The 11,981-nt window shown below is 45.8% G+C and overlaps 1 protein-coding gene and 1 long non-coding RNA gene across 3 annotated transcripts; one reads left to right on the top strand and one right to left on the bottom strand.

Moving 5' to 3' along the window:
- The first annotated feature begins 2,276 nt into the window (after positions 1–2,276).
- On the top strand, positions 2,277–4,723 carry LOC120969891 (uncharacterized). Its single transcript, XR_005764360.3, has 2 exons — positions 2,277–3,632; positions 4,432–4,723. It is a non-coding gene; the product is annotated as an uncharacterized lncRNA (long non-coding RNA).
- Positions 4,724–7,746: 3,023 nt separating this feature from the next.
- LOC109766699 (uncharacterized) lies at positions 7,747–9,920 on the bottom strand. Of its 2 annotated transcripts, none has more exons than XM_020325481.4 (4): positions 8,992–9,909; positions 8,533–8,918; positions 8,203–8,452; positions 7,747–8,078 (listed from the first exon to the last, which is right to left on the bottom strand). In XM_020325481.4, exons 1-4 carry the CDS (start codon positions 9,800–9,802, stop codon positions 7,939–7,941), a joined length of 1,587 nt encoding a protein of 528 aa, XP_020181070.1. In that variant the 5' UTR covers positions 9,803–9,909; the 3' UTR covers positions 7,747–7,938. The 2 variants fall into 2 exon arrangements, with proteins under 2 accessions (XP_020181070.1, XP_073359358.1); XM_073503257.1 differs by having other exon boundaries at positions 7,877–8,078; positions 8,220–8,452; positions 8,992–9,920.
- Positions 9,921–11,981: the final 2,061 nt, after the last annotated feature.

Below are 11,981 nucleotides of genomic sequence, written 5' to 3'. Positions count from 1 at the left end.
GCCACTGAGAGTGCGGCCTCCATGGCGGGGTCTATCCACCCATCCTCGGATGGCGCAATCTGTTCCGGATTGAAGGCCGGAGTAGTTACAGGTGTGATCTCCCGAACACAGTCCGACGGCAGAGCTAAATCATGCTCGTTGTGATTGTGCGGCGCACCTGACATGGGCTCGAATCTGTCGAAGATCAAGTCTCCGCGGATGTCGGCAGTATAGTTCAAGTTTACAAACCTGACCTGATGGCCAGGGGCGTAGCTCTCGATCTGCTCCAGATGGCCAAGCGAGTTGGCCCGCAGTGCGAAGCCGCCGGACACGAAGATCTGTCCGGGGAGGAAAACCTCACCCTGGATCACATCGTTGCCGATGATCGAAGGAGCCATCAAGCCTTACGGTGACGGCACAATGGAACTCTCAATGAAAGCACCAATGTCGGTGTCAAAACCGGCGGATCTCGGGTAAGGGGTCCCGAACTGTGCGTCTAAGGCGGATGGTAATAGGAGGCGGGGGACACGATGTTTACCCAGGTTCGGGCCCTCTCGATGGAGGTAATACCCTACTTCCTGCTTGATTGATCTTGATGATATTAGTATTACAAGAGTTGATCTACCACGAGATCGTAGAGGCTAAACCCTAGAAGCTAGCCTATGGTATGATTGTTGTTGTCCTACGGACTAAACCCTCCGGTTTATAGACACCGGAGGGGGCTAGGGTTACACAGAGTCGGTTACAAGGGAGGAGATCTACATATCCGTATTGCCAAGCTTGCCTTCCACGCCAAGGAGAGTCCCATCCGGACACGGGACAAAGTCTTCAATCTTGTATCTTCATAGTCCAACAGTCCGGCCAAAGGATATAGTCCGGCTGTCCGAGGTCCCCCTAATCCAGGACTCCCTCAGCTGCCACTTCTCAGCTCCCTTTTTCTCATTTGATTCTCCTTTCGCTGCGTGCAGGGGGCATACAAAAGCCATAGTCATCTCTCTGCATTAAGAGAAAATGAAAATGAATATTTTTTAGGAGAGGGGGGGATGAAAATGAATATTAACAGAGTAAATATCAGATAATCATAATTTTTATGTTATACATTCGTCCACTTAGCAATTATTTTACTTTTTATCAATGGTCGCGACTTCTCGGGCAGATTACTTTAGATCACCCAAACTACTGAACTGAAGTAGGCGCCGATTTAGTTGCAAACGTTGCCACGAGTTGCCATCTGAACTCTTGCGGCACCGGTCAAGTTCGGTCAATGACTCAAGTACCAAATTCGATAGCAAAAAAATGGTAATTGGTTAAAAGGCTTTTTTAGGAATAGCAAAAAAAATTGACACTGGTTGGCATTTCTGCTATCTTTTGGGCTATTTGGAGATGTAGAAATGATGTTGTGTTTGAAAAGAAAACGATTAGTGATCCAATTGCGCTGATAAAAAATTAAGCATGTCACTAGATAACAAGTTGGGCTATTTTGCAGATAAAGGAGGAAAACAAAATGATGCTGGCAGCAGGACTTATCAAAAAAGTGGTGAATGAGATGTACGGAGCTTCGTAGGTGTGACATCCGGGATTGCTTTGCATTTGTGGCTAAAAGATTGCTCCTTCACAGTCTCCCTTGTCGATCAAGCTCTAACAAGTGTGGTGGAAAACTTGATTCCTTGATGCATCGGTTCGTTTTAGCGAATCACCTTACCCCAATTCTCTATGTTTACTTTATTTGTTAAAACGTGTCGTCATCTATAGCATAATCTTCACTTTCTCACCACTAAAGGATTTTAAACATATAGTTTGAAAGTTAATTTATTTTGACTCTTACTGATATTTTAAGCCATTAATAGTTGCAAAAAAATATAGTTATAGATATCATCTAGTGATGATTGATTTTGATATGGCTGAATGATCTACCGTAATATTTACCATGCCGTCTAAGGCCACGTATGATATGCAGTATTGGTAAAGTGTAGGGACATGAAAACTAGAGGAATAGGAGTGACTAGTATAGAATCTGGGTATTAGGTGCAAAAATAGAAAAAGGAGTGGAACGTTGGATTGAAGATGAGTGGTCCAGATCTAGGTGGAGCGATCTGTGCTCACAACTGCATCCTTATTTGCAAAAACGTCCCTTTGCTTCTCATTATTGGAGTGACTAGTATAGAATCTGGGTATTAGGTGCAAAAATAGAAAAAGGAACGTGGAACGTTGGATTGAAGATGAGTGGTCCAGATCTAGGTGGAGCGATCTGTGCTCACAACTGCATCCTTATTTGCAAAAACGTCCCTTTGCTTCTCATTATTGCTTCGCGACCTTGTCCTTGGACCGAGATCCGCACTAGCCCATCTCCCTGCCGCTCGTCGACGGCGGCGGGGTCCAGATCCGGTGCTCCTCCCCCTCCCAATCCATCTTCCAGGCAGGCTCAGCCTCCAGGCGCCCCTCGACGCCGCACTGCACCTCATCGACCAGGACCCTGGCCGCCGCCGCCACGGTCTCCTCCTCCCTGGTGGCCGCGGACGCCAACTCGTGCATCTGCCCAGGAATCCATGAGGCACCACCTGGCCGTCTCTGTGGCGGATTACGACAGATTTGCGACCAAGCTCAAGACCCCCGGCACAGACTTGTTCGCCAAGACGCAACCCGATGGCCGCGTGCGCCAAGTGTTCTTCCTCGACCGGGACGGTGTGGAATTCCCTTCTTGGATGACTTTTATGTTCGTTGGATTCCTATTTTTTCAAAATTAATTTCAGAGTTCGGACTGCTTGCCTTTTACTTCTTGTCATCTAGTGTTAGAGATGCAGTATGCATGTGAAAGTCTATTACATCTCTGGAATTTTCTTCATTAGTTACTGAAGCACGCTTAGCAGTTAGCACGGTGAGAGCATAAGGAGAAGAATCATTACGATTTTCTCAAATAGCCTCTGCAATTTATCACATACTCAAGTACCATGTATATCTTCGTCATGCTAGCGGAAACCTGTAGAACAGGGGGAAAGTGTATCATACTCAGGGTGGTCAAGGATAGGTTGAACATGGACAACTGTTACAGATGTGCCTGATTGATAATTTTATTTTTCTGAAAATTTGGTACGATTTCCATCATTATACTTTTCAGGGAATCAAATTTTCAATGGAGGAAGATGTCCTCGGCTTTCTTGGTTGCTACTGCATGTCTGCATCTCCAATATATTGCAGTTATGTCATCAGTGAATAATTTAGTGAGTTTAGGAATCAAATTTGGGGACTCTAGTTTTCTCTTTAATCAGTACTTTCTTGGCTGCCGGGTGCAATTTTACATTTCAGGAATCAAATTTTCAATGCTTGCTTCAGCATGTAGGTGTCACTTTCCAACCTTTCTGATTGCAGGAAGCCAAAAGCCTAACATGGAGTTATCCACTTAACTCAATCAGTTGGTGAACCAAACACTCAAAATAAATTAGTCTTTTTCCCTTCCCAAGTTACTTATGAAAATACTATTGTCTAGCTCGTTTGGCACTTCTCTCTACGTTGCATTTGCAGTATATGATACATGCAGTAGCCTCATGCCGTGCAACCTTTCATGTTTTCTTCACATGCAAATGTAGCATTTGTAAGGGAGTGGTGTTCCATGATGTAAGGGCGTGCTCTGATAAAAACATGACATGACAATAGAGGTTTGTGCTTCTTGTTGCTTCGAAGCTACCACTTCATCGTCTTGCTATTACTGCCATCGAATTGTTGTTATTGAAATTTGATCAATTGGCTGACAACTAGACATTTTGATAATGCTTGCCCAACTATGTTAAAGTAGTGTTTGTCGAATATTACCTTCGGGTATCAATTTAGAAAAATGGAGGAATTGAAAAGTTATAACAGGAATGTACAAAAACATTAAAGACAAGAACTTTATATGAAGCTTCAGTTCCTGTCTGTATTCTCCTTTTCTGAGATTTAATATGAAGCTTTAGTTCCTACACTAATTACAGTTCATGTCTTCTACTACAGTTATTGTCCATATGCATGTTGCTCTCATGTAGGTTGGTCCATTGACAAAACCATTTGCTCTTTGATGTTCCAAGTTTGGTGTCTAGAAAAAGGAGATCCAGGCTTTGAGTTGTAATAGGTCCTAATGAACCTACGTAGGTGTGCTTCCTTTCTATGTAGTGAAAAATAATGCCGTGCCGCCACCTCATCTATGATAACTATCTATTCAGATTTATCTAATTATGCAAGAAACCAACTATTTATATCTTCCAATACATCAAGCTGATAGTCTCAGGAATCTGAAATCAGCTTAAATCATAACACTCATGTATTCGTCAAAGAGCTTTGTTATGGCATATATACTAAATCATGAAGAACATTTGGATGCAAAGCACCCATGTTCCTGAGAGAAACCCATGCTGTACATTTCCGTTCTCTCATTTTTACTTTGCGAAGTTATCTCAAGCATATGCTTTTAGTTTTGTGCAGGTAGATTTGACAACTGGATGCCCAGGCTTAGATAGGAACTGAGATGACATAGCAGCGGAAGAACACGATGATTTTCCAGTTCATTTCATTAGCACTTTGATTTATTGAGGGCGGCGAAGTGAAGGAAGCTCTGTGTGCGAAAATAAACACACCTTTGTGTGTAAAAAGTGTACTGATGGATTTTCTGTGTAACTGGTATTTCTGTTCACGCTTAAGAAGTGCTTCATAATGGCCGAATTGTACAGTTCAAGTTGAGTGTTAATCATTATCTATAATAAATCAGGTTTCTGAATTTTGTGTCACTCTTATTTTGAGCAGTCTTTCTGAGTAGATTCGAGTTATGATTGTAGGGTTGTTTCTCTGGTGGGTCAGCTCTGATGGCCGCAAAATGAAAATATAACTATATTACTCCTATAATATTAAGTGTGAAGAATGACCTGCAAATGTGCAAGTAAAATAGACAATGCAAAGAATCAAATGATAATACATATTTCTTTTGTACTTTTTTTTTCTCATGTTAGTTCAGATGTGTTGGTTTAATCAAAGAAAGATGGAATTTGGTCAAACATGGACATATTGCATGCACATGATGCAAAATTATATGTTTCCTAGAAACGCAATTAAAAAAACAAGCTGATTTTTAAAGAGCAGACATCAGCGCTGTGAGGTTTGATAAATAGTCTTATTGCCAAGGACAAAACAATTGAATATGAGAAAGTCGAGGTGGTTATTGCAAAAATCAAGTTTTACATCTAACTAGTATAGGGGTGTTTCATGAAATGTGCATTAAGTGGTCTGAGATGCCTCAACTAGAATCTGTACCATCCATGGTTGATCTGATGGTCCAGATTGAATTTTTCTATTCTTCTACCACTACACCTGATTCTATACTAGTCGCTCCCGGAATAGGATGCCATGTCCAGTGAAATCCCACGGATTGCAAAACAGAGGAATTCTCACACAACTGCTATTTGCTTGTTATACACGAAGACCACAGGAACTCGTGAGCTAGGCACCGGCGCGCGCACACACGCGTTTTCTTCCCGCCAGGAATTTTCCATGAAGTTTGACCTCATTTTGTTTTTCCTGTGAAACTGAACTATGGAACACAATACTGTAAATCGAACAACATCGCAGGAAAGTTTCCAGAACATCTAAATCCTACAAAAAATCTTGTGCAGATCCTACAAATCAGACGAGCCCTAAGGTGTCAGTATCAGCAAATTCGAAGCAGCAGTCCACAAATCAACTGAGTGATCCTATTTGACGCCCTTTGGCGTCCAATAGTTGAGCTTTCGCACAAGTCATCCTAATTGGGCTGGTCCAACAGTGAGATAACACTGTACGTAGCAGCGTACTCTAGCGATTTTTTTCAGCCTCTTTAGTTGGTTTTACATATTAAAATGCGGAATTTTTGGAACAAGAACATTTTTGAAAAATTTCAGCCAATTTTGAGTTCATCAAACAATTTTTAAACATTTTGAACAATCTTTCCAACATTTCTTTAGTTTACATGAAGATTTTTCTAATATACGGTGAACATTTTTGTAAGTATATTATGAACATTGTATAAATACACATTGAAAATATATGATAAATGATTTTATAATACATATTGAGTATTGTTTGAAATTCCAGACAATTTTGAACAAGTATTTAAATATCTGAAAAATGCGAACATTTTTATTGAAATTGTGGAACATATTTTTAAATGTAAAAGTTTTGAATGTCTGAACAAAATTTAACATTTAACTAATTTCTAACTTTTTTGGAAACATGAACATTTTCTTGGAAAAGAACAAAATAAATAATTTGGTTTTGAATTGTTCGAAACAAAAAAAACCACTTAGAAAAGAGCACAAAACATGTTCGAGTGAAGAACAAACAAAACTAGAAGAAGAAAAATGAGCCGTACAAAAGCACCCCCTCCCCGCGGAGAAAAATACCCAGAAATGGGCCGGTCCACCTCGCTCCACCGCAAATAAGATTCGCCGAGTCAACTAGTCAAATACTCTATTCTCAAGGATCTAGGCCCAGTCTAGAGAGTTTACCAGATGTGATTTTATCTTTGAAGGCCGACAGATGAATGTTGATGCTCATAATTTAGTTAAATTTTGTACTTTCTTAGGGGCAAGGCGCCACTTGTGGCTGGGTGTACCCCATGATCCCTATGTTATTCCTGTAAGCCGAAACACCAGTCAATAAAGTTTGGTTTACCTCTAAGAAAAATACTCTATTCTAAAAAAAACTAGTCAAATACTCTTTGTGTCAAAAAAAAACTAGATATCATCTGAGTGTAGTCCTCTCGATAAACAAGTGGAATGTTATCTTGTGTAAGGTTTTATTTTGTACTTGGGCTCAATTAAGCTGACTCGTCCCTTTGAACTAAAAATGATCAAACAAAATGAAGAAAAACAAAAATTAAAGTGAAGTTAAAAAAACTTTAACTATGCTTGAAAATTTAGAAAAGTTTGACTATATTTTTCATGAATGAACACAAAATAAAAATAGTAGACCATGCCTTAAATAGAATTACAGCGAGGATAAAAAGGTTCTATATAAGTGATACTTTGGAAGATTCTCTGGTCTCTGATGCAGACACTGGGAACCGTAGCACGAGCTTGCTATGTTCAACCGGTTTGGTGACAATCTAGCAGTAGTATTTGTGCTACACAAGTGTGGGCATGGTAAATCCCTGTTGTGTAGCCGGTGGCTGGCGAGCTGTTCTTTTCTTTGTACTCCCTCCGTCTTTATATAATTCACGTATTAGCTTTGGTCAAAGTCTAGCTTTATAAACTTTGATAAAAATTATAAGCAAATTAACATATACGGTAACAAATCAATACCTTACTTTGACATCATACAGATTTGTTATGGTAATTATTTATATTGTTTTCTATAACTTGGTTAAAGTTTACGAAGTTTGTTTTCAGTCAAATCTAATATGCAGAGTAAATAAAAACGGAGGAAATATGACACAAACTTCGCAATAAATTCGGCACAAGAGTGCGCCGCCGCCTATTCTACTCCAGCATGTTGTGCACGAGGTCAACCTATGGGTTACGGCCGGTGCTAAGAAACTAGGTGTATTATTGCACACGAGTAGTTGCCATGCCGTTTTGTTGGGTCATTTGTAAAATTTCAAACTCTATTCTCCTCTTATTTACTCCCTCCGTCCCATAATATAAGATTTTTTTGGCACTGATGCAGTGCCAAAAAACGTCTTACATTATGGGACGGAGGGAGTAATTGATAAGGCAAATCTTTTGCATCGGTTTTCAAAAAAAAAAAAACTTCGCAATAAACTAGTACGTCTGTGTGCATCAATCAACAAGAGGCTGGTGATTATCTTCCTTTTGTAAAGAAAAAAAAAATAAGTATATGTGGTAGGAGTAGTGATAAGCAAAAAATCGTAGTGAAACTTTGTACTGAAAATCGACAGAGATAAGAAATATCAGAGTTCTCTATTATTCAGTTGAGTTCATCCACCGGCTCTACTCATCCTGGCTACAGAACCCACTGCTTCTTGTCATACTTGGTGGATCCACGTGCTCTCTTGTGCCGGCCATTGCTGTGGATCATCTGCTGGGTGGGTGCAGTCGAGGTAGTCGGAGCAGCTGCGGCCGTGACATGTGCCGACGAGTCATCTGGCCAATATCAGGTGAACGTGAGCACGAAATGCGTCGACAACATTACAGAAAAAATTTCAATCAACGAGATAATCAGGCGGCCGGAGCGCGCCTCATGTCGTCGGCGCCGCTCTCCTACTACCTCGCCAGCGCTGGTACCCCTCCAGCGCGTGCTCCGCGCGCCGCCGCACGCGCTCCTCGGGCCCCAGGACATGCTGCTCGGCGGCGAGCTCCGCATTTGCCTGAGCGTCTGCCCCGCGCTGCACGGCGGCGAGCTCTGCCTTCGCCGCCTCCAGCTGCTCCCGCAGCGCGGCGACCTCCGCGTCCCGCGCCGCCAGCTTCTTCTCCAGCTCCAGAGCGTAGCCCAGGGAGAACGACGCGTAGTTCGCCGCCTGCAAACAAACAGTGCGGTCGATTGGACTCCGGACAGCCCGATGAAAAATTCGCCGTCGCATTTGCCGGCAAGATATACCTGCAGAATCGCAGCGTAGCTTGACCTGACGACGTCGGAGGGCTCCTTCGCCGCGAACGCGCGCTCCAGCGGTGGCGACACGGCGCCTTGCAGCAGCTTCCGCGCAGCCTCCCAGCCCGTGGCGTCTCCGTCGTGCCTGCTGGGGAAGTGCTGTGGCTTCCCAGAGAAGCCCGGTGGCGGCGAACACATGCCGGACAGCAAAGAATGAGCTGAACTGTCCTCGCCGTTGGCTTCCTCCAGGCCCCTCTTCTTCCCGCACAAAGGAGGCGGCGCTTGCGCGTTGCTGCCCGGCTCGGCTTTCACCTTCTTCGCCGACGCCGACGCTTGCGCGGCCGCCTTCTCCGCGAGCATAGTCTTCATCATGTGGTAGACGGAGGGATCCATGCCTAGATAGCGCGCAACAGCAACATGAGCGCTTGAAAAAACAGGGGAATCAGAGGGATTTCGAAGTTCCGTTACCTTTGGAACTGGAATTGAGGCGAGTAGTGGTAGAAGAAGAAGGCGTCAGAGGTGGCATCGGAGATGCGGCGGGGATCATGGCGATGGCCGCACGGTTGCCATCGCACAGACATGTCGTGATATCAACGGCGGCGCCGCCATAAGCGCGCAATAGTTTCGCCGCGGATCTATTTTCCTCACTAGTGAGGGCCGGATTTATGAAGGAGCTCATGGACGGCTTGCCCCACTCCACGGGGCAAGGCCACGGCTCCGGCGAGGAGAGGAAGAAAAACAATTTCTTCCAGTCCATGGGCGTCCCTGGCATCCCCGTGAAGCGCAAGACGGAGCGGTCCCTGGCCCGGAAATGGTACCATCCTTTGTGCTTCTTGCTGCTGATGGACAGCACGAAGAAGCGCCGGAACACGGCGAGCGACGGCGGCACGCCGGCGGAGTTGCAGAGCGCGAGGAATCCCGCCATGGCTCGCCACGCGTTGGGCATGAGCTGGGCCGGCGCGATGCCGAAGTGGACGAGCACCTCGCAGAAGAAGCTGGGCAGCGGGACGCGCATCCCGGCCTCCAGCGCGTGCGCGTAGACGCAGATGGACCCCGGCGGCGGCCGCGTGCAGGCGCGGCGGTCGTCGCCGGCGGGGCGCGCGGCGTACTCGCTCGGGATGCCGTGCTTCTTGCGGAGGTCGTCGACGTCGGCCTGCGTGCGCAGGGAGGACACGAGGCGCTCGTCGCCGGTGGGCCTCGACGGCAGCACAGCTTCGGCGTCGTCGATTTCGGCGGCGGTGGGGACGCCGTTGTCCGGGTCGACGGAGGAGGAAGGCATCGCGCCCGTCTCCTGCACTCACTCCCGTTGTCCTGTGGCAGGGGCGGTGCGCAGCGGAAAGATGGAAATGTGCGTACAGAGTGCAATGACTCCTTTGGACTTTGTTGGTTGGCCTTTATTTTTCCGAGCAGTGCTATGCAGGCGAACGCGTGCACGACAGGAGCTAATCACCGTTAGATGAAATCCCTTAATAAATAAGGAACGTGAGATCTTAGCATCGTCATCGTGACATCCATAAAACATCGTGTGTGAAGCTATTCCGTATTTTTTTCCCGGGACGCTTCTAGGTGTTTCAATGTAAAACTTCCAGTTGACTGGAAATAATATTTGGGTTAGTCGATTTTTCACATGAAAAAAGCAGCCGCCGGAGGAAGGAGCGGCCGTCGGCTCGCTGGAGAAGCTCTATTGGGTCTTGGCAGGCTCACCGGGTGTCTATCTTAGGGTGGCAGGCTCGTCTGGTGTCTATCTTAGGGTGGCAGGCTCGCTCAGTGTCTATCTTAGGGTGGCAGGCTCGCTCAGTGTCTATCTTAGGGGTCTGGAGGGGAGGGAAGGGGGGGGGGGGGGGGGGTGCAAGTTGGTTGGAAAAACCCGATCATTGTCAAGGTTAGAGGGATGGTCGAAGCCAACGGCGGAGCTACGTTGATAGCTACAGGGGCCATGGCCCCAGCCTAGTTAAAATATTTGAAACATTCTTTTTTGGAGGAGATGATTAGGAGTCTTTTGTCCGCCCCCTCCTCCCCCGAAAACATCTCTATTTTGTATTTGCCCCCCCCCCCCCCCCCCCCCTCACCACCGCCCCCAAAGGATCTTACCAAGCTCCGCCACTAGTCGGAGCGGCGACTGAGGGAAGGGCGGGCGGCGGGGGCTGGTGGTATGTGGGGTGGATTCAAGGAAGAAGATGAACAAAAGGTTGGGCAGGAGTATAAAGACAACAATCTAGCCATTCATTTTGCATCTGATGGCTTAAAACAAAGTGACTGGCCCAATAATTATTTCAGTCGAGTGACAACTAGTCAGTCCCAAAAGCTTATACTACCTCACAAGTAACAACAGAGATTATAAGGTAGAGAATGAGAATCTAAAATTTACGACTCATTGCGGAAGCAATCATCTGAAATGTGAAAAGACATGGTGTGAGTGTTTAGTGTTTACAAAAAGGATCATGTGAAAATATTATATATGTGAATCATGAACCTATGACAAATTTGTGTATAGGTGCCATAGTAGTTGGTTTTTTCTCTCTCATCTTTTTTGTCTATCATGTTGAGTCGATGTGTGTGTGTGTGTGTCAACAATAACTACAATTTCTGGGCAATAGATGAATTGGCAGCCTGACATATCATTGTTGGATTCCTATGTGTGCTCCGATGAGCTTAATTAGGAGTCGTTTCTTGCACAAATGTCCTGTAGGGATTCGTAGGGATTATGTTTCACATGTGTATACGTGAGCACTTAGAGAGTTTCAAAACTCTATTAATGGTTAGAAGGTACTCACGGCGGTCATTGGGTCAAGGGTGTGATGGATGGTGGAGGGTTGATGAGGCTCACGGTGCTTAAAGATGTGCTTTGTCTGTGAGTGTCTATTCTGTCGGATTGATTTGTCACACTATTCACTTTGTTTGGGAGTGAATTGTAAAAAAAAACCACTGAGGCTTCATCTGTGGAAAACCACCAGGTCGTTAATCATTTGCAAAAATCATCGCGCATTCAGTAAACCTTTTGCAAAAAGCACTGAACAGGTGATTTAGCCCATCTAATCACTTTCTGACATGTGGGGCCGGGCTGTAAGGAGCTGACTTGGCAAAATAATCACACACAGCCCCCTAGTAGATTAAAAAAAGCAATCAGCCCCCTGGACCATGCCCGGCAGAGCCCGGCTCCCGTCGCCGCCGCCAGAAGACGCCCGCCGACCGGGCTGTCGCGGAGACGAGGAGGAGTCTGTGTAGCAGCGGGTGGGCACACCGGTCGGCGGCCATCTCCGCAACTACGAGGGCCAGCAGCGCACTGTCGTCGTCGGGGAGCCGTAGCTCCTGTGCAGCGTCCACGGCGTGGACTGCGCGGAGGCGACCGCCGGGAGCTCGGCCTTCAAGCCACGGCGGCGCCCGCCGGGATGCTGTGGCCGCGCCTCGGTCTTCTACCAGGGAAGCCCAGCGCCGCTCGACGCCGTGGATGCGGGCCA

Source organism: Aegilops tauschii, chromosome 7 (genome assembly GCF_002575655.3).
Source record: "Aegilops tauschii subsp. strangulata cultivar AL8/78 chromosome 7, Aet v6.0, whole genome shotgun sequence".
Lineage (NCBI taxonomy): Eukaryota > Viridiplantae > Streptophyta > Magnoliopsida > Poales > Poaceae > Aegilops > Aegilops tauschii.
This window is presented reverse-complemented; position numbering and strand designations above follow the sequence as displayed.